This window comes from Mixophyes fleayi, chromosome 2 (genome assembly GCF_038048845.1).
Source record: "Mixophyes fleayi isolate aMixFle1 chromosome 2, aMixFle1.hap1, whole genome shotgun sequence".
In the NCBI taxonomy this organism is placed as follows: Eukaryota; Metazoa; Chordata; class Amphibia; order Anura; family Limnodynastidae; genus Mixophyes; species Mixophyes fleayi.
The window spans coordinates 149,699,668-149,721,679 of NC_134403.1; the positions used below are offsets into that span (position 1 = coordinate 149,699,668).

Here is a 22,012-nt window from a genome sequence, read left to right on the forward strand (position 1 = left end):
TTAGAAAACCAATTCAACAGATACGATGTGTTTTGGTACAATAAAACATGATGGTGGGAGCATACACACTCTTGCAATACCTGAACAAACGGTTGTGAATTGTGTGATCTGCAGGATAATTTCATAGGTGTGTACCCAGCTTTAGTTACACAAGACACAGTGGGTGAAGCTCACTCATTGCTATGTCTAATCTGTTCCTGCAGGTGAAGCTTACATCACAAACAAAAGGAAAAGAAAGTGTGCATAATGCAAACCAAATGTTAAAATGAAACATTGAAGCAAAATGGTAAAGAAGTTAGATGCTTAACAGAACCTGAAGCAGTATGAATGGTACACTTACACAAAGATAGCAGCTCCATACAAAATATGTACACATACAGGACACAGGAGTATCTAATCAACATATATTTAGATGAATGTGTAGAGGACAGTTTTCTGTCTGTTCAGCCTTGAAGAATGCAATGGCTGAAGAAAAAGTATATTTGCATTTGAGAAAAGAACAGGTAATGTAAATAGGTCCAAACCAAGCTAAAGGCTATTAAGAGCTGCTACTTGCTTTGCTTCGGCTTTTTTAAACAATCTATATAATCTATATATTCTGCATTCTAGTGCAGTACAATATTGACCTATGATCAACAATGTTGCAAATGACAATGCCCCTTAAGGATTAAATAAATCAGTACATTGTTACTACAGAAAGTGGATATCTCCTGACAATGGCTGCAACTGTTAACACTACTAAAGGTAAGCAAACTCACTATGTTCTGAATACAGCAGGGTAACAACTTAGATGAATAGCTTGCAAGAAGCATTGACCACGGTCCTTTGCCTTAGAGATCCGCATAGCTTGCAGCATTAACGGGACTAGCGTATCCACAGCACTTATTAGAATTTAAATAGGGATTAAATGATTGGGCAGATTTAGCAGGTATTCTAGCAGCTTAAAATATGGCCCCTAATACTCTCAATTTACAGATGAAAGTCATGGTAATTATATAGGCTGCATTTGGTTGTTTCACCAACTCAGCAAATGCTTCATTGATATTTTGAAGATACCAATGTGAACAACATACAAATCAATGTGCAAGCCGAGAGCAAAAGGAAACCCTGAGAATAGGCATTAAACAATAGAGTATGAATAACACTTTCACCATTGTTTAATTTCTTATGAACCTTTAATGTACCAATGTATACTTAATGGACAACAGAATCAATTTAAAAAAATAAAAAAATATACATGCAGATGACGGTGCAACACAAATAGAGTGGTGATGTTTAGTTCTGTATGGGCTAACAATCAAGAGTAGTGTTATTCGGGAAGCATGTGACCAGATTTTGTGTTACCATTCCCTATGGGAATTATGTTTCCTGATTAATAAGCCAGCTTGTGTCAGACATACCTCATTAGCAGTTAACTTGTCCTGGGGTGTCTGTGGGGACATGGTGGGTGTCGGTTGACTTGAGGATGGGGAAGAAGTGGTGGAGGAGGAATGGCTTTGCTGTAAGAGATCTGGCAAGAGGTGAATACGCCCGGCAAAGCCATTGCTCTCAAGTTGGATGGCACGCTTTTTGTCAACTGTACTCTGTAGAAAAAACAGGCACACTTGTCTCGTTCAAGTGCTGCTTTAGTACATACTATCCCTGGCAAATTCTAAACGTTGGACTACAATTCAATTACTGATAGGGGGAGGGCAGTCATAGCTGCCAAGTAACTTCATGTCTTGAGGAGGCAGTATAAAGGTGAAGGGTTTTGGAAGCCAAAGTCTTTTCTGTCTTTCAAATTTTGGCTCAAAAATGTCAGGGTATAAAATAAATACATTTAATCTTTCATTGGCAATGGCAACAGCCATTTAAAACCTATTACATTGTGATGTCTGACATTCAAACGCATTGGGCGACTACCCTTGACCAAGACTCTGAACCACCAAGCATGAAGTTATGAATTTAGTTTACAAACTTTGCATTTTCTGAAGCAAAAGCTAAAAATTGTGTCACACAGTTTAGGCACCAATTAAAATGTTAGTGTCATAAAGAAACACTTTAGAAAACTGGATTAAGATTGTTTGCTTTGAATTAGTTAAAAAGGGACAAATCACTAAGGTCTTATCTATTCCTAATGTCATCTTAATTGATTGAGCACTGCACAATCTTCTGGTTCAGAAAACCATTGGTTTATTAGAAGGTTAGTAGAAAGTGTCTGCGCAAAACATGCAGGAAGCAGGAAATGAATGGACTCCATCTATATATTGCACATGCAGAGAAACAAAAAGCACTTGCCATAAGGAATGGATGCTAACTGCTACAACATAACAAACGTGATGTGATGTAGGAGAATGAAAAGCATGAATGGATGAGTTGGTTAGGTAGTATTTACTCAATGAAAGCCATACCTGTCGGACGATTAAAGTGCCTTCTTTGGAAGGAGTCATGGCAGGTTCACTTTCAACGTCATCATGGACAATCATTGTTTTTACAGACTCCGTTTCTCCATTACTCAAATTAAGAGAGGACCTAAACATTAAGCAAGGGCACAAAGAACACAGCAATCTTTTAAACACACAGTTTTAAGGAGAATGACCTGAAACCACTGTTACGCAGAGGATTACAACAATCATACATAGCTCTAGCATCCTCAGGGCCCGAGGTGGATTCATCTCCTCCTTCTTGTTCAATATCATCATCCTCCTCATCCGTAGTCCCAGACTCGTCACTAGATGAAGAGTAGTCTGTTACTTTATGCAGAGGTCGCACATCTTCCACAGCACGAAGTTCCTTTGCCAAAGCAGTAAGGTCCTTGTAAGAAAATAGAGCCAAAATTAATGTAAAAAAAACCAGAAACACTGAAAATATGTGAATTACGTACATCTAGGTTTTGAAATTACATATTTATAAGCACTAAAAAGGTCAATTCCACCAAACACGAAAAGTTTCGTTTTGGGCTGAAATCAGTGATCTGCAATTTGATAAAATAAAATAAGTTTTACTTGCTAATGCTCAGCGAATCTAGCATTTTGATAGGTCACATGACGTATCTTAGCTGGTTGAGCAGGAGATCCTCTTTCTGCTCGGGTGGGCTTTGTTCAAGGCTGATAAAGCCCATTCCCTTGTGAACTTCACATTGGTGGATATATGAAGTCCACAGAGGGTAAAGGCTGTGACAATACAAGAAAGGCCAGCTGGAACACTAGAGAAGACCTCCTGTTCAGACAGACATTTATGTGCATGAGGAGAATTGTTAAATTGCTGGATCCACCAGGCACAAGTAAAAAATGTATTATTTCAGGTCCTGCAGTTCTCCCAACAGTCTCCATCATCACCTCCAAAAAAAACATTTCTTTAATGCTGGGCAGAATTAGTCTTTAAGCTTCCACAGGAAAAATAATTTTTTATTTAGTTTTGCCAATTTCACAGCAGATTGAATTGCATGCTACTTACCACTTCTCCCTGGATAAGTTCCATTTGAGAGCAATGTGCAGCCATATCCATGGAAGGTGAAGTCAAAAAGCAAAAAGGGGAAAACAAGTTATTGAGAAAACAGAAAAAAAAATCGTTAACCCTACTCATGTAAACAGCAAAAAAGCACAATACAATGCCATCTACAATGTTTAAATTCAAATCTAGACCGAGATTGTCTATGTTAAAATCTTTTTCTTAAAAGGTTTCAAAAGGGGAAAAAAAAAGGAATGAAAACTTTAGTTATGGAGGGATTAGGATGGCTACAAAAATAATAGGTCATTATGAAGGTGTGGATGCATAATTAAGAGACAGAAGAAATAATCTTTATCTTATAAAGAGCAGTGACTCAATAAGCTATGTCATTTGAAGAATTCATGCAGGTTGTCAACTCAAATGTATTGTCCTTTTGATAGAAACCTCATGGTAAAAAATAAAAAAAAAATAAAAAATATATAGAAAACCTTCCTTTGTTTTGTTTTAGACACATTCTTGCCTCCTAAAAACATTTAAAGGTCTGTAAAGAACTGCATTAACTCATCAGCCAGCTTGGGAGACAATGAAAAAGTATGGTGGAAAACAGGGCAGCCATCAGGGTGGTACAGGGGGTACTCTTTTACCGGGCCCGGGCTCACCAGGGGGTCCAGCGGCACACACTTACCAGGGGGCCCGCTGTCCTCTAGTCTCGGCGTCTCCGCTGCTGTCTTCAGCCTGGCTGTCACGGTGACAGCCAGGCTGAAGACAGCAGCGGAGACACCGAGACTAGAGGACAGCGGGCCCCCTGGTAAGAAAGAATGCAATCGCAGGGGCAGAGCAATCATTCCCCCTTTTTTTTTTTCATTGCCTTGGGCCCCCTTTCATCCTGGGCCCCCGGGCACCTGCCCATCATGCCCAGTCGGAAAGACGGTCCTGGTTCATGGAGGGGTTGGGGTCATCAGGGGGCCCTGCCTGTTTCATTTGTACTCTCTTTACAGCAATTTAATTTTAAAAAAAGTCTGTCGAAAAAAACTTCTATCAAGAAGGCATTTACATACTCTGATCAAGAACAATATCACCATCCCCACACAGAACCAGCAGAAACGGATTTAAAAATCTGCAGCTAAAAAAAATTAAATTGTGAGAAACATGCAAATACACATTTTCGCATAAATAAATTCAGAGACGTAAAGATTTTTAAAGTCTCTATTCACAGCTAGTAAAAGGTCTTAATACTGCATCTGCATACAGTGCTGCCTTGCACTAGACAAGAGCATGTGAATGCCCTGTTGACTTAAGACACCTGATGTATTGGGTAAAAGTGGAAGCGGATTAATCCATTTCCATAACATCAGATTGTAACCTGCTAGTGAGTGCATGTACGAGACTACACTCATACTACTAACAGTGAGTCTGTGTGGGAGACAGATTGGTCAGAGAAGAAGCTCAAGTAATTTGCCTATTTGACACAAATATTACAGTTTAAATATTAACAGGCAAAGCTAAATAGGATGGACATTGCCCAAGACATGTGGTGTGAATAAAACTAGACTTCAGGCTGACTGCATTAAAGAACATTTCAAGTTTAGTATTGTGGGCAATATGCTAAGTGACTAGTGTGGAAAATTTCCCTTCATGTTAAATAGTGGGAACATGTGGAACACAGGACACTAACTTGTCACAAATGTGCAAAGAGAAACATAAAATAAAGATAATTGAAACCTAGATGCATGTAGAAAAATGCACAAGCATTATTAATAATATATTTCATATATTGTAAGTCAGTGACCGGCCAAATACAATACACACTGGATGCAAAAAAGAGTAGAGGCCGAGTAAAATCTGTATTATATAAAACAAAGGCCAAGTGGCCACCCCAGGTAAAAGTATAATCTGGGCAAGGAAAATGTAAGAGTAGGCTTACAGAAGGCTTGCTAGGTCTTCCAGTCTCTTTCTTCTCCTCAGGTTTTTTCGCTGTATTGTCAGGACGTTGAGATGGCGATCCTTCTGATTTTGAGGATGCTAATATGTAAGAAAATCTAAATAAGTTATACGGACACAAATACACAAAATGGGAAGTTAAAAGAGGAGAGGTATTGACAACCTCTTAAGCATGTTTTAAAACAGTTGAGCAGTAGGAGAATATAGTAGAGCACCTTGTACCCGATAAAGACATTGGAGACTCCAGTGGATCCAGCGAATACGCAAATCGGGTAAAATAAATCTATTTTACCTTGGTACTGTTTTTTTATTTATTTTTTTTAAACAAAGAGAACACAATCCGGTACAAGATTTTAAGCTTTGGGGGTGCGTAATATATCAAATACGAGATCATCGGTCTAGTTCAAAATAAAAAATATATATTTCACTTATTCACCTATAACTGCTTCCATCCTATATTTGGTATGTTAAAATCTTCCCTCAGGAAATGTATGCAGGCAATCACCCCAGTCAGCTATCTACTGAATAATATAACTCAATGAGAAAGAGAGAGAGAGAGAAAAAGAATCAGGATTCAGCATGCCAGCCTGCAATAGACTGGAATATTGAAGTACTTTTGCACTGCATTTACACAAGAGAAGCCTTGATTCTAACCTTGGAGTGACTGTTCTTTTGAGAGTAGAAACTCTAATATATAAATGTACCACACTGCTTGTCATTTGTGTATAAAGGTTGACATAAAATATACACAGAACATATTAGTTGTAGCAATTGAAAGTCCTGCTATGGTGTAGGTTTACACAGGCAAATATGTAAGAAAGCTACAAAATACACATAAATAAATGGACAATTATTGTTGTTTATTGTATAAGTAGGTAATCATTGTTCTCAACAAAGGAAAAAATAAAATAAAACCGCTTGCTCCATGATCCATTATGACAAATCGTTTAGCAAAAATCACTTGTTACCCATATCTAGCAATTCAAAACACAAACATGGAGACTATACTTACATCTCATGCGGAAGCGTTCTCCAGATCCACTCTGAGATCCTGGATGAGATCCTGCCTGGGAACCGGAGTTACTTGATCCTGAAGAGCTGCCACTGCCTGGCCTGGGTACAAGCTTCTCTACCCTCTCCCAAAGCAGTCGGGGCTCAATATTGCTAATGAGAAACAAAGAGAATGCAATACATTATACAGGCTGAATATGACAGATCAGGTGATTCAATTCAGCACAAGCGCCCAATGTGCGGTTGCGTCTATATCAAGGTATTACAGTACCTAAAACATTGCCGATTTTATTTCTCTCTCTCTGAGATGCGAGCAATAATCAGCAATATTTTAGGTAACAAACATTCAGCCGAATCTCATCATGTACAGCTCTGAATGGACTTTGCTTGGAATTGAATTCCCATCTTGAATAGTTGTTGCAAGTGAACCACTTTGACATGATTAAAAAACAAACAAAAAAAACCAAAAACAACCTGTTAAAACTTGTACTGAAAAGAGAAAGCTGAACCATCAGACCAACTTCAGTTTCTCATTAAACAATTAATTCTTGCATCCAATTTTTTATTTACAGTTACATTTAGAGTGGCTACAAAAATAACTAGGATCCTTTAAAACTTCATTTTCTTAAAAAAAACCCTACTAAGGCTTCTTCTTAAGTACAAACAACCAAACATGACAAGATTTGATTGTGTAAGTATTGACCTTTACTGCCAAGATACAAAATGAAAAAATGTTTTGCAATCAGTTGTCTCTAGGGATGACAACTGATTGGAGTGTACAATTAAGGTGTATCAAAAGGTTTACATATAGCAAATATCCCCAAGTATCTATGAGAAATCCCAGAGTTGGTTTGTGCATTTTCAAACAAGCTTCATCGTGAAGATAATAGAACATTAAAGCAAATCCAAGAAAAGGGTATTGAAAAGTACCAATAAGAAGGACAGAAAAAAATTTCAAAGACTCAACATTCCATATTAAGTATATCAAAGAATTGGAGATCTGTCAAACCAACTGTTCTCAAAACCGAGCAGCCATGCAAGAAACGACCTATCACAAATCTGAAAGAGGCAAAATCTTCAATAGTAGATTGAGGAAAATGCCCAGAGGTCAACAATAGAGCAGATATTGTCATTATTTAAATTCCAGCTATTTTTGAAGGAAACTCCATGAAATCTCACCTAGAGTTTTCCCAGACAGAATGAGGGAGACCCACATACCACATGGAGAAAGAGAATATGGTTCCACGAAACAAAGGTTTACATTTTTTAGACTAAAAGCTAGGCACCATAATTTGTGCAAGGGTAACACTGTGCATCACCTTAAAAAAAAAAAAAAATCGAAATAAAAAAAAGTCATGCGGGGTAAATACATTAAACTGCAGATTTTGCAAAGTCGTTAATATTCTGCGACTTTGCTCGGGTAATTTAAAACGGCAATGTCTTAAAGGCAAAACTTGGCTATAATGATATTGACATTAAATGATGTAAGAAAATAGAATGTGAAATATGAAAGAAGGTGAATACTTTTTTTTTATATTGGGCGTTTTTCCCCAACAATAAGGGAATGCAACCTGCTGATCAGATATATTACTTGTAATCCAGTTCCTGTACAAGTCAATATTTAGTTCACTGGTGGGTTAATTCATGAACATAACAAGGCTCATTTAGAGTATGGAAGCAATCCAGCTATAAGGTGTAATTTTGCAACTTGGCAAAAACCATGTGGAATTGCAGGGAGACAAAATTAAACAGTCTGGACAAATTTAGATTTGGGAGGGGAGAGCGTCCAAAATAAGTCAGTGTTATGTTGTCCAGTCATTGTATGCTGTATTCAAAAGGCAGGAATTTGCAAAATTTACCCTAACCGCAAATTAGACCCATTATCTGCCTGTAGCACCCAATACTGGCAATATCATCTTTGGGATAATCTATTAAAGCCATGATACTTGACATAAGTAATGCTCATTTTCCCACTGCAGGAAAACTAAGTTCAACTGTGTGTATGTTTCATATTCCAGAACAACTAGATCACTTATTATTAGAGATGTTCACGGACATCCGTGTTTTAGTTTTGCATCTGGATTAACTTCATGTTTTGGTAAAACCACCCTCGCTTTTTTGGTTTTGGATCCCGATTTGTTTCTAAAATCCCTATTTGTTTTGCTAAAATCACATCATTTGGCTCTTTTTTTATCCCTACATTATTAGTAACCTCAATAACATTAATTTCCAATCATTTCCAGTCTGTTTCTGTATGAGCAATGGCACTGAGCAATAGCACTGGAGACTGGAGAGTGACAAGAACACTGTTGACCCTGTTTTTGTGTGAGCAATGACGCTGGATCTCCTGGGGAGGAAGGTACTTATGGAATCCAAAACCTGCGAGATCCGACAATGCACCAATGAGGTTTTGCCTCGATTCAGATCGAAGGACACGTGAAAGTAACCAGCCGACTCACGAGCCTACTCGGATCCCGTACGGTCGGGTGGGCTCGGTTTTCAGAAAACCGAGCTTGAGCATCTCTACTTATTATAGGTAGTTGAAATGTACAGCCTCATCTAACACAAGCTGTCAGACAATATGCTTAAAACCTTTTTCTCCTATAAACTTTATGTCACGATGCAAAAAGCATGCCCACTTTTTAACTACAGCAGAATAGATCTTGTTTACAGCCCCCAATTTAGGAGCGCTTTTCCAAATGTATGAAGAACTTTGCCTAGAGGGACATACTGACAGAGGGCAACTCTTTGAGACAAGTGGTATCTGGTGTAAATGTTTACAGGTCTATTCAATCTTCTTTTAGGTAACAAGCATCAGAGTGCGCTACTTGTCAAAAGACAAAAACAAACAAACCCTGCACTATCTTTAAAGCATAATATACCAGCTTGTTAGTATATGGCACACCTTGTGGAGTTCCTCTGTCCAGACTGGTTATTCTGTTGCACACTGCCCTGCAGTGGGGAATCTCTTCGTGACAACACAGGGGATCTTGATGTTGTCCTTACAGGCACCTTTGTATGAAAAGTAAAACATAAATTAAGTTCTCTTAATAAGGTATCCTGATGGATAAACGCATCCCTTGTATACTACACATAAAAATATAGATAGCCACTTACAACTAAATTAGCAGTAATTAACACTTAAAAGTTCCAGATTATGCTAATTTGGGGTAGCAGTAAAAACAATAACAATTGATTCAGATTGTGTTATATTGTTGACATTTACATGAACATTTAGTTTGACACAGTGCTGCTCCAGCCTCTCAGAATAGCACTGATGACGTCTGTTAGAGTGACCAATAAACCAACATAATGTAGTTACATGGATAAAAGCGGCAAAGCTAAAATAGGATGCGGAGACACATACATTTAACTGAATACAAGGTGTACAAAATGGCACAGAGCTGACAAAACGGGGAAGAAAAATAATTTCTACGTAATATACCCTTTGTGATACTTAAATGGCCACAAAATAGACTTCTCCAATTTTTTTTAATGTACATAAAACTGTTGGGGGATGGATATGGTTCTGTTAGAGACCTATTCTAAACTGTACATATTTTATCAATTCACAAGGATAAACAGGTATGTACAGGTAGGTACTTCTTCCATCAACTACTGTATTGTTATCAGAGTGGTAAACTTCACTTACATTTTAAAGAATTGTGTACCTCCCACAATAAAAAATAAAATGTCCCATGCAGCAGGTCAGACGTAGGAAACGTGTACAATTCATTGAACTACTAGAGCCAGCACATCCGAGCAGGTCAACAAGACATGCTGGGACTTGTAGTTCCCCAATACAAGAATCCTCAAGTTGCCTCAACCTGCTGCAGCTATGAGAACCTACATTGCTGTTTGATGCCCCGTAATGAAGCACTTAAATCTGATGCCTCACTTTTCTATAGAAGGTAAAGTATTATTCCAATTTATTTTTGGCTGGAAACCTTTCTAGTAGTACTTAAATTCCAGTTTTTGTTGTTTTTTTTTAAAGCAAAAGTTGTTTGCAACCACTAAATGCAAAATTCCCATCAGTGCTAGAAGTTGCACAAGAATAATATCCATTATGCAACTGTAACAACTACTATATTGTGCAAACATATTTTTTCGAGTGCCGGTTGCGGACACACTATAATCTAGCGCTGCACACACAAGAATTGCTCGTCTTACTACTTCTTACCCTTGGAGGCACCTCTTCACTGTCTGATCGAGCCCAAGCCCTTTGGTTGGGCTCAGCTGTCTCAGACTTGGGGTCAGAACTTTGACTTAGAACTTCACTGCGTGGGGGTGGGTGAGAGTCCTGAGAACGTAGATGGTGAGGAGCGAATTTGGGAGAAGGGTCACTGAAGGAATGGGATCGCGAGACAGGGGAAACATTGTTCTTGAGGGATGCCAGATGAGACCATTGTACCTTACAAGAAAACAAGACATAAAACATTTACATGGTGCACTGGCAACACTGACTTTTTTGCATTCTTATGGAAAAGAATCTAAAAAGTCAGACGAGCACTAAAACAAAAAACGAAAGGCAAGAACACCGCAGACAACTGTGGGGATGAAAGGTGACATGGTAACAAAACGGTAAGGGAATGGATTGTACTGCTGTTAGTGAGACATGTAGCACAAGGTTTAAGCAGTCTGCTTAATGGTGCAGCATGCACAAATGGGGTGGACAATAAAAATGATTTACCTTGAAATAAATTTGTATATGTATATATACATATATACACATATACATATATATAACACACACACACACACACACACACACACACACACACACACGCCCAACTGTTGATTTCTTATTGAAAAGTGACAAATTTACGTCAACCTAAAGTAGAGTTGTTATTTTACTTAAACACACAAGAAAATCCACACCGGCACGATCTGGGATCTCCACTTCAGGTAATAGAGGCCAGGAATGGATTTGCCAATTGCTTTACAGAGGCGTCATGTTTTTTGTTTTTTTTTTGTTTTTTTTAAAGGGCTCTTCAGGAAAAACATGACACATAAAAAAATATAGATGTTTCCAGTCTGTTCAAAATGTGCATGTCTCTATTAGCCTGGAGACTGAAGTATCTTTCTCAACAAGAGAAATAATGGGCCCTGGCAATGGACAAATCTCACAGGTTATATAGTCAAGTCCATAAATATTGGGACATCGAAACAATTCTCATATTTTGGGCTCTATACACCACCACAATGGATTTGAAATGAAACTAACAAGATGTGCTTTAACTGCAGACTTTCAGCTTTCATTTGAGGGTATTTACATCCAAATCAGGTGAACAGTGTAGGAAGTACAACGGTTTCTATATGTGCCTCCCACTTTTTAAGGGACCAAAAGTAATGGGACAATCAACTCAAAACCTATTTCATGGACATGTGTGAGCTATTCCCTTGTTATTTCATCATCAATTAAGCAAGTAAAAGGTCTGGAGTTTATTCTAGGTGTGACATTTGCATTTGGAATCTGTTGCTGTCGACTCTCAATATGAGATCCAAAGAGCTGTCACCATCAGTGAAGCAAACCATCATTAGGCTGAAAAATCAAAACAAACCCATCAGAAAGATAGCAAAAACATTAGGTGTGGCCAAATCAACTGTTTGGAACATTCTTAAAAAGAAAGAACGCACCAGAGAGCTCAACAACACCAAAAGACACGGAAAACCACAGAAAACAACTGTGGTGGATGACAGAAGAATTATTTCCCTGGTGAAGAAAAACCCCTTCACAAGAGTTGGCCAAATCAAGAACACTCTCCAGTAGGTAGTTGTATATTTGTCAAAGTCAACAATCAAGAGAAGACTTCACAAGAGTGAATATAGAGAGTTCACCACAAGATGTAAACCATTTGTGAGCCACAAAAACAGGAAGACCAGAGTAGAGTTTGGCAAATAACATCTAAAAAAGCCATTACAGTTCTGGAACAACATCCTATGGACAGATGAGACAAAGATCAACTTGTACCAGAGTGAAGAGAAGAGTATGGAGAAGGAAAGAAACTGCTCATGATCCAAAACATACCACCTCATCAGTGAAGCATGGTGGTGGTAGTGTCATGGTGTGGGCATGTATGGCTGCCAATGGAACTAGTTCCCTTGTATTTATTGACGTGACTGCTGACAAAAGCAGCAGGATGAATTCTGAAGTGTTTCGGGCAATATTATCTGCTCATATTCAGTCAAATGCTTCAGAACTCATTAGACGGTGCTTCACAGTGCAGATGGACAATGACCTGAAGCATACTGCAAAAGCAACCAAAGAGTTTTTTAAGGCTAACAAGTGGATGTTATGCAATGGCCAAGTCAATCACCTGACCTGAATCCGATTGAGCATGCATTTCACTTGATGAAGACAAAACTGAAGGGAAAATGCCCCAAGAACAAGCAGGAACTGAAGACATTTGCAGTAGAGGACTGGCAGAGCATCACCAGGGATGAAATCCAGCATCTGGTAATGTCTATGGCTTCCAGACTTCAGGCTGTAATTGACTGCAAAGGATTTGCAACAAAGTATTAAAAAGTGAAAGTTTGATGTAGGATTGTTTAGTTTGTCCCATTAATTTTGGTCCCCTAAAAAGTGGGAGGCACATATAGAAACCGTTGTAATTTCTACACTGTTCACCTGATTTGGATGTAAATTGCCTCAAATGAAAGCTGAAAGTCTGCAGTTAAAGCACATCTTGTTAGTTTCATTTCAAATCCATTGTGGTGGTGTATAGAGCCCAAGATATGAGAATTGTGTTGATATCCCAATATTTATGGACTTGACTGTATGTCAATTATAAGAGGTGTACTGTATAGTACTTTAAGGTATAGCTGCAACTTAATGGCAAATATATAGCAGCCTTGAAAACCCCAAACCTTGACATGCCCATAAGATAACATGCCATCCACTGAAGACATTCTCATTACTTATAAAACTAAGAACATTACTTTCTAGAACTACCAGTGGAATACAGAAGGCAATGGACTATTAAGAACAGCAAATTACAGAAACACTGCTGAGATCATATGTAGCATGAAGAAGTTCTACTACTAAAAGTCTAGAAGCAGATTTATAAGAGATGCTTCATGCCAGCAGACCATTCAGGACACAGCTGTCATTTTCGTGTGAATATCCTGCACTCTGCTAGTGAGAGAAAAGGATACTTCTATGGTGCAGGAGCCCTATAACGTAGCCAAACAACTATGAGTTTATGTTATAAAGTTATATCGCACATTACATTGCTAATGATCTTTACAGCAAACTTTTTTCTGATAAAGGAACCCACTTCTCAAAGATTTGCATCACACTACACAGCTCTAAAGAAGCATGTTATCAAACATGGCTGGTTACAGTATGTCAGGAGGAGCAGGTGTATACTGGCAGTCAATATACATTACTTTCATGCATCTATATTTTATTTATATATTATAATATGTATAAACATGCCGCACCAATACAAAAATATCTTTCTTCGGGGGTGGGGGGGTTTGGGGCGTTATATAGCTTTATAAAACAAATATAAACCACAGAAGTCTGACATGTATTCAAATTTTATAGTAGTGTTATCAGAAAGACTAAACACTTTTCTGAATTTTAGTGGGTATTTTCTGATTTCCCAACAAGATTCATTTTACAGCACATTGGGAAAGGACACAGCTTACACCTCCAAGAAGTGTGCATGATGGAATGCTGGCTGCCTGAGCTCACAGCTACAGCTGTCCCACTGCATTGTTCCATGTTCTATTGTCACTGCAACTAAGGACTGCACTTGCTATTGGCCTATGTGTAAGACAAACTGTTTCTTCTTCCCTATAAATGAGAGCATGGCATTGGCTGAAACTACCAATGATTTCATAGGACTGAAACACCAAATGCAAGTCCATGGACACAATTGAGTCTACAGTTGGACTAGCTAGTATAGTAGACTCTCCTGAAAAGATCTTAGCGATTGGAGAGGTGTCTCATTTAGCTCTGTAGAGTGAACATTCTTCAAGGGAAAAAAAAGAAGCACAATATATTCAATAGGGATATGTGGAGTATATTGAAAATAACAATTAGCAATGTACCATGTATTCTATTTTTACATGAAACAAAACTACATAAAAGTATTTTTACACACATACTTTACAAAATGAGTCAAGGGTGCCGACAGTTGTGTCACATCATTAAAAGCAAGGGGAAACACTGTATGAGACATTGGGCTGAATAAACAACAAATAGGGCTAAGGAAATGGTCAGTGTCATTGGATTTTTATAAAGAATTTACTTTATTGTAACTCCATATGAGCCATACCATGCATATTTACTTTTTTTTTTTTTATAAAAAACAGTGGTAGTCTCTGCATTTGTATGTAGGCAATAAAAAAAAAAAAATGTTTTACCCTCCACATTAAAAGCTAGACAGCAATGTCTCATACCTGTAAACTTACTATTTGAATGTATAATAGAACCTGAATATCTATGGATTTTGGAGCAAAAAAGTTAACTTTATATGCACAAAACGAAAAAAATAAATAAAAACAAATCCTGCAGCATTAGCAAAAAAGGTATAAAAGAAACAATCAGGGACTGTGGGAATGTTCCAATAAGACAGCAGCAGCTAGTGCTGGTCTCACACTGGTCCCTGCTGGGTATAAAAGGTTTGTAATTTCTAGGAATAATTAAATCTTGAATACATCAAAAGGTATTGGTTACTGGTGGTTAGGAAATGCCAGCAATTGCTAGGTGCAGAGTGTTATAGTAACTGGACTGTGAAAAACAATGCACAGTGGTGATGAGATGGCCTTATTGGTCATGCAGGGGGACATGGGAAGAACTCTAATGAAAAAACATAAATCTCGCTCAATACTGCAGTCAGACAGACTTCATTATCTCTGGATACACCAGTGGAGGACAAAACACCCAGCTCTGTGACAGTCCATGGAAATGAAGGAGTGGTCTGTTGTACTCATCATCTCTGTTCTGTTTGATTTTTAACATAAAAAACGGAATGTGTTAGCTTTCATAAGTGTGGAGGTGTTTTTCATATGGTGTTAACAAGATTTCTGAAGGCAACTTGAGACTGGGTGCATAATGTGGAAATTGACAATGTGCAGAAATGCTTACATGTATATTAATGTGTTCGTGTGTGTGTGTGTGTGTGTGTGTGTGTGTGTGTGTGTGTGTGTGTGTGTGTGTGTGTGTGATAATGTTTGACTATGTGTATGACAACATATACAATGTTTGTTATGTCTCCTGTTCCACAAAATAAGTTACAATCAATTAAGACTCTCTAAAATGTCTTCTGACATTGTGACTTAAAAGCATTCAGATTTAACTGCACATTTGTCTAGCACTGAGCCTACAGAACAATGAACATTTGTAGTGAACTGGAAAGATTTGCTACAGTGAATAATAAATTTATGGACACGGATTATACTAGTTTTTAAATTCCAGTCAAGAGAAAACCACAAACTCTAGTTCACAGTCATGACATCTTTTTGTGTCTATGTTCGTAAATCAAGTGAATATTTAAGAGATCTGGGGTAATCTATTTAAATGTACAGCTGAAAAACAAAGAACTTTTATTTTTATACAATGCTGCATGACAAGCATATATAAAATACTTAAAATGTAAAAATTTATACAAAAACTATATTTAAACAAGAGAGCCAGCAGTGGTATTATGCAATACTAAGTACCATCATACCTGAGGTTCCACTGGCCTATGCATGGCAGGCTGAGCAGGCTCAGAATGCCCATTGGAAAAAGACTCCGATCTTGAAGGCACTAACGGTTCCAACACTCTCCCTGTTTGCTTTGACTGTGCTTCAGGAGAGCCTTGATTAGTTTTCCTAAGGCGTTCTTCTGCCTGTATCATAATAAAAACACACACATAAGCCATATCCTCACTGAATGAGCCCATAATTTTGGTTAAAAAAAAAACCCCAAAAAAACGTAAACTTGCTGGTATTCTCCTACTTGTAGAGTTCTGTTTAAGACAAAAGGTCTATTATACAGATATATCGGTTTGTGTATATGCAGTACACATGACGTGTCCACCTGAAACTACTCAGTTTTAAAAATGTCCTACTATATATTTTGCACGTTTGTCTAGCTTAGTAACAAGCACTGTCTGAAGTGGAAATTTAGAAGTGGTAGTATGGAATATGATGGTATACTCCTACTGCTTTCATTGTAAACTGCCATATACACCACCACTTCCACCACTGGTAATAAAACAATGGGAACAGTCAAAAAGAAACAATAATTTCAGATTGATGAAGAAAACTACTTTAAATTCCAGGCAACAGAAAACCATAAGCACTTATCTATAGTCACGATGTCATTTCGCATGTCTAAGATCCGTAGAAAATATATTTAGATTTACAACTACCAGTCCAAAAGACCTTTTAGTTTGATATGAGCAAAATCATAGTAGTGCAATGAGCACTACTATCCCAGAGTTTATTATATAGGACATACAACAGTTGCAAAACACAACTAGAGCATGAAAATATATTTTCTGTCATATGTAAATTCACTTTTAAAGCCTTTTCTCAAAACATATTGTGATCACATATTACATTTACTGATAACACTCAAATCCCACCCGACACCCATAACAGATACAGATAGTATGAACCCAGAATCAAATCAACAGCAAGTATTAAAATTTTCTGAGAGCTCATAATTTGTTCCACCTTCAATTTACACCTTTATTTACTTTAGAACTAATATTTAGAACTGCAAGGAGATAAGCTTACCTCTCGCACACGTTCAGCCTGCTCATAGTGGGGTTTAGGTTCTGGGGTATGGAAACTTTGCTTGTTCCTTTCTTGCAGTGGCATTGGGGGCTGCTGAGGCTGTGGTTGCTGGGGCGGCTGCTGTCGGTGATCATGTTGTAAGGACATAAGATATGCCTGTTCTTGTTGCAATTGACGTTGAAGTCTTTCTGCTTGTCTGTGTTCCTCCATCTCTCGCCACCTGTATTCCTGAAATGTAACAACTCAGTTTATGGAAAGGTGTATTGTATACAATTGCCAAAACTTACATGCATGCCACAGCTCACATTTACTCATCCGACTGTTAAGATAGGACAAGACATATAAAAGAAAGTATTTTGAATAAATCATTTGTGTTCTTCAATCAAGTAAACTGCAAGTGTAGCAAGATTGCATTACATGCACAGAACACAAAGTTATTACAGAGTAAAATAGAAGCCTATTTTGTTATTGTGATAGTAATTATACAGGTAAAATCAGATGCAAACAAGAAAAGCAGTCATTTAGTGGACTGCACCAATATTAGGCCTGCAACCTATCATTCCTTGTGAAATAATGTCACTGAGGTATGCATAGAAGACGAACACACTAAGGGACGATTCACTTAGCCGCAAAATTCCGTGGTAACCTTACAGCTACGTTTCTGCATGCATTACCAGTACCTACAGTAACAAAAACTTTGCTCTTTTATTGCTTGCTCTTCTATGAGGGGTGAACAAAAAAGAACAAAAGGTTATTACCTAAAATTGTGTGTGGTAACATACTACAGAAACATTCGGCTAAATGAATCTCCCCTTAAGTCTGTTAGGCCAATCGAGTTATGCAAATGTAAAAAAATATGGCATGGAACCTAAAGACGACTGTAGCTTAACCGGAATCCTAGCACACAAAAAAAACTAGCTAAAACATTTGGGACAACCATCTTCTTTAGTATGAAATGCCACTGGAAAAGATGCTGAAGATTATTTTTCAGGTCATGGAATGCAGAGAAGAAATGAATGCGCATTACAATGCATAGTTTGATGGCAGGTACATGCCACACATACAACATCTCAGAACAACACCTTGCAATCCAAATGAAGCCAAATATGCCAGAAAACATGAGACATGGCTTGGTGCTGAAAACTTGTTCAACGCAACAAAAAATTCATTTTGGTAGGAGAAATGAATTGAAAGAAATATTTAATTAACACTAGCTTGCTATAATACATAGCATCTCCATACTGTCACAGAACTTGATATTTCCTATTGTATTAACATTTAATGTTCTTCTATGTGACCAGCCATTACATGTTGGCTGTAGCTTTCTTCAATGGGATTACTGACAGGATCTCAGCTCAGCAGAACTATGTAGTCTACCTTTGTCTTACCGAAACTACACAAATCTAATTCCAATGTTTCCCAAAGTGCATCAGGTCATGATGCGAACTTGGCTGCGTCACAGGAATTTCTAACTAACAGGGACTATGAAATCAGCTTTTATGTGAAGTATTTTGAATAGTATTATTAAAAGAAATTAACAGCAATTCACTGCAGCTTTCACATCTAAGCATGCTGTTGGTTTTACTTATTACACTTTATTAATATTGGTGCATGTTGAACAAATGACTAGAGCAGCGTCGGTTTCGGTGGGTGCATTACTAATCCAAAAAAGAAAAGGTTGGTTGGGAACCACTGACGTCATGTTTTATAGACATCCCCGGCTTCACCTAGCCTGCATAAAAGTTATTTCACGTGATCCTAAGTACAACACATACAAGCAATGTCTACATTTAGCTGTGCCTGTCACTCTCGTCCTCAGACAAAGCACCTCCTAAAGCAGCTAATTGTTTGTACAGCTTGAGCAGCTGTGCCTAAACAAAGCTGACCTGAAAACTTGTTAGCTAGAGCATCAGATCACTAAACTCTCACCAGTAACATGGCCTGCTCCTGAAGCAGCTGCTGTTGAAGGATTTCCAAGTGCCTCTGCTCCTCCTCCAGCTGTCGTCTGATGTACTCCTGTCACACAAATACCATGAGCACTTTGTAAAAATGCACATGCACCTATGGGTTGTCCAGATGTCAAGAGCCACAATTTAAAAGTACACAAACTTGTAGTTGAATACAATAAAGCTGTTAATAACTTTATATGGTTGATTAAAAATATAGTAAAAACTTAGTTGCTAGCAGGATCCGCTATACCATGGTTTCCCGCAATGCTACACGAGAGAAAGGGTTCTGCAGCTATCGTGCACATGATTTTCTTATAAAAACGAGGCACATGTAAAAACATACTAGACTGAAAAACAATGTATGCTATTGGCTTTCTTCAAGTTACTCTACGATACCCAAACACTGGAGATGCTTAAGTTACTGTCATGCAATTATTCATAAAATGGGCATTAAGTCACATTTCTCACTTTGTATCTATGGCAAGCAATTCATTGTTACCTCTGCAGAGTAAACACAGCAGCTCATATTAATAAAAATTGCAGCTCATAGTAATTATGCAGAGAAGATTGTGAATGTAGAGTACATCTAACAATATATAGGAAAAAGGCCAATATAAAAGATTTATTTTCCCTTAAATTGAAAACTAAAAATTCTAATTATTTACCTAGTTGGGTAAGCAGATTTAGAGGTGTATTTTAGGTTACATTATCCTAATTTAGACAGACAAATCATGCAGATATCGTAACAGTGTCACAAAATATCCTTTGCTCCAAGCTTTACAATAATCACTGTACCCACCCATACTGATCTGCTAGATTCAAATGGAATTATTCCAGGCATTTCGTAGTAATGAATATCAAAATTCCTCCAATAGCTGCCTGCACTGCAGGGTATCAAATAGCATCTTTCACACGTCTCTTGAATGAGCCAGCCCATGTGATAGAAGGCATTTCATTGCCAAAGTGACCGTGTGAATTGGTTATAAATACTCATGGGCATAAGGATTAAATACACAATCCAGGATATATGGTTTAATGTGAAATTTAGAATTGCAACAGCAGATAAGACCACATGTCCCATACAGTCTGCCAACAATCTGTCTGATCCACAATGTACACTCAGTGGGTAAACGGTTTTAAATTACTTACATTTGCATTTATGATACCAACCTAAATTACACGATCTGCACTAGTTTAAGATATCCGTAACCAATTCTTGATTCACAGACAAGACATCATTTTAGTCACTTAACCTCCTTTATTTTAGTTTGGAAGTAGCAATATTGCAAATATTTAATTAGTGAACGCCTCTGCAAAGGATTACAAAATATTTATTTACACTGTCCTTCAAGAGATTCTGACATCAAATATATTTTAAATTCCTACACCCCCCCCCCCCCCTCCCCTTCTCAACCCCCCAAACCTTTGGTTGAGGTCCCCTCTCCTGTAAAACTCACCAAATGGGCAAATTATCAGAGCATCTAGTCACTTGCTAAATCTCTGGCTCGTGAAAGATTAGTCTGAAGGGGGCAGCAGAGGTCACCATTAAGAAGTAATGGAACTCTGCTGAATTGGAAAAATAGAGGGAGAGTCCAGGAGGGAACCTCCAAAAGTACAAGTAGGAAAAAATGGGAGGTTTAAAAATAGCCTCATTTAATTTTGATAAACCCTTTAAGTAATTAAGTAATCTGTCAGCCTGAATGAGTAAGTCATGCTCAAATACTCCCAACCTTTCAAAAAGTGCATGTTCAAAAAAAACAAAAACCACCACATCTTATCTCTTAGCTACAAAGAAAAAAATAAAAAAGTATAACAATGCACAAACTACTACTAATACTGACCTGTTCTCTTTCCACTCGTCTTTTCTCTTCCTCGGCTCTTCTACGCTCTTCTTCTTCTTTACGTCTTCGTTCCATTTCCTCCATTCTTTTTTTCTCTTCCTGCTCTCTTCTCCTCTGCTCTCGCTCTTGCTGCCGTCGAGCTTCACGCTCTCTTCTTTGTTGCTGTTTGGAGAACGGAATACTTTTAACAGCAGTAGAGAAAATACCAGGTTACACGTTCTATACCAACGCTATACTAATTATATGTACATACATACATATATATATACATAAATACACACACAAACAATGGCAGAAAACAGCCATCTATAGAGCACAACAAATAAAGCCATATGTGACTTTAGCATTTCTACATAATGGGCCCGATTCATTAAGGAAAGTAAGGCAAAATAATCGGCACGCTTTCTCCTGGACAAAACCATGTCACAATGCAAGGGGTGCAAATGGGTTTATTATTGTGCACATAAGTTAAATACTGGCTGTTTTTTCATGTAGCACACAAATACTTTATAGCTTTATTTTTGCACTGACATTAAAAGTTGATCTAGAACATGCCTTACCCCAACTATACATCTGCCATCAAATTTTACATTTTCCTTCAACTCCAATGCAACATGGTTTTGCCAAGGTGCAACTTACTCTTTTTTGTTTTACTTTCCTTAATGAATCAGGCCCAGTAACTCAAATAAAGTTCCACTTGGAGCACAACAGTCCGCTTTTCTTAAAAACGTACATTATTTTAAATCTACTATTGTCTGCATTCCAAATACAACAAATGAGAGGCAGTTTCTAAAGTATTAAATCACTAATTCTACTGTTTCAACATTCTAATGGGATTGTTTGCCAAATGAACTCCTAAAATGTGTCCAGTACGTATATTTCTTTTTAATCTGTATTATCCAGGCAAGACTGATTTACACAATGTTGCAATCCGGGCTACTCAGGGGCACACTGAAAGGTACAGTACAACAATGTTAAAAGACAGGCTTCTCATCCTATGTATATGGTTGTCTGATGTGACTAAATTGCACAGTAGTAGTATCGCTTTATCAACTTCTGCGTGTAGAGTAAAAACAAAATTATACTCCCACACCACAAATTCCT

General features: G+C 37.7%; 1 protein-coding gene across 10 annotated transcripts in view; it reads right to left on the bottom strand.

Moving 5' to 3' along the window:
- MAP4K4 (mitogen-activated protein kinase kinase kinase kinase 4) overlaps nt 1-22,012 on the bottom strand; it is a 121,154-nt gene that overhangs the window by 16,434 nt on the left and 82,708 nt on the right. For 2 of the 10 annotated variants that reach the window (XM_075200216.1, XM_075200218.1), the window contains exons 13-23: nt 20,909-21,070; nt 19,048-19,134; nt 17,119-17,346; nt 16,062-16,223; nt 10,562-10,792; nt 9,287-9,393; nt 6,383-6,534; nt 5,348-5,451; nt 2,618-2,796; nt 2,391-2,511; nt 1,401-1,583 (exon numbers count right to left, since the gene is read on the bottom strand). In XM_075200216.1, the coding sequence (XP_075056317.1) occupies nt 1,401-1,583; nt 2,391-2,511; nt 2,618-2,796; nt 5,348-5,451; nt 6,383-6,534; nt 9,287-9,393; nt 10,562-10,792; nt 16,062-16,223; nt 17,119-17,346; nt 19,048-19,134; nt 20,909-21,070 (1,716 nt within the window). The remainder of the gene's footprint in view (nt 1-1,400; nt 1,584-2,390; nt 2,512-2,617; nt 2,797-5,347; nt 5,452-6,382; nt 6,535-9,286; nt 9,394-10,561; nt 10,793-16,061; nt 16,224-17,118; nt 17,347-19,047; nt 19,135-20,908; nt 21,071-22,012) is intronic. The other 8 variants (XM_075200224.1, XM_075200219.1, XM_075200220.1 and 5 more) reach the window with 5 other exon arrangements.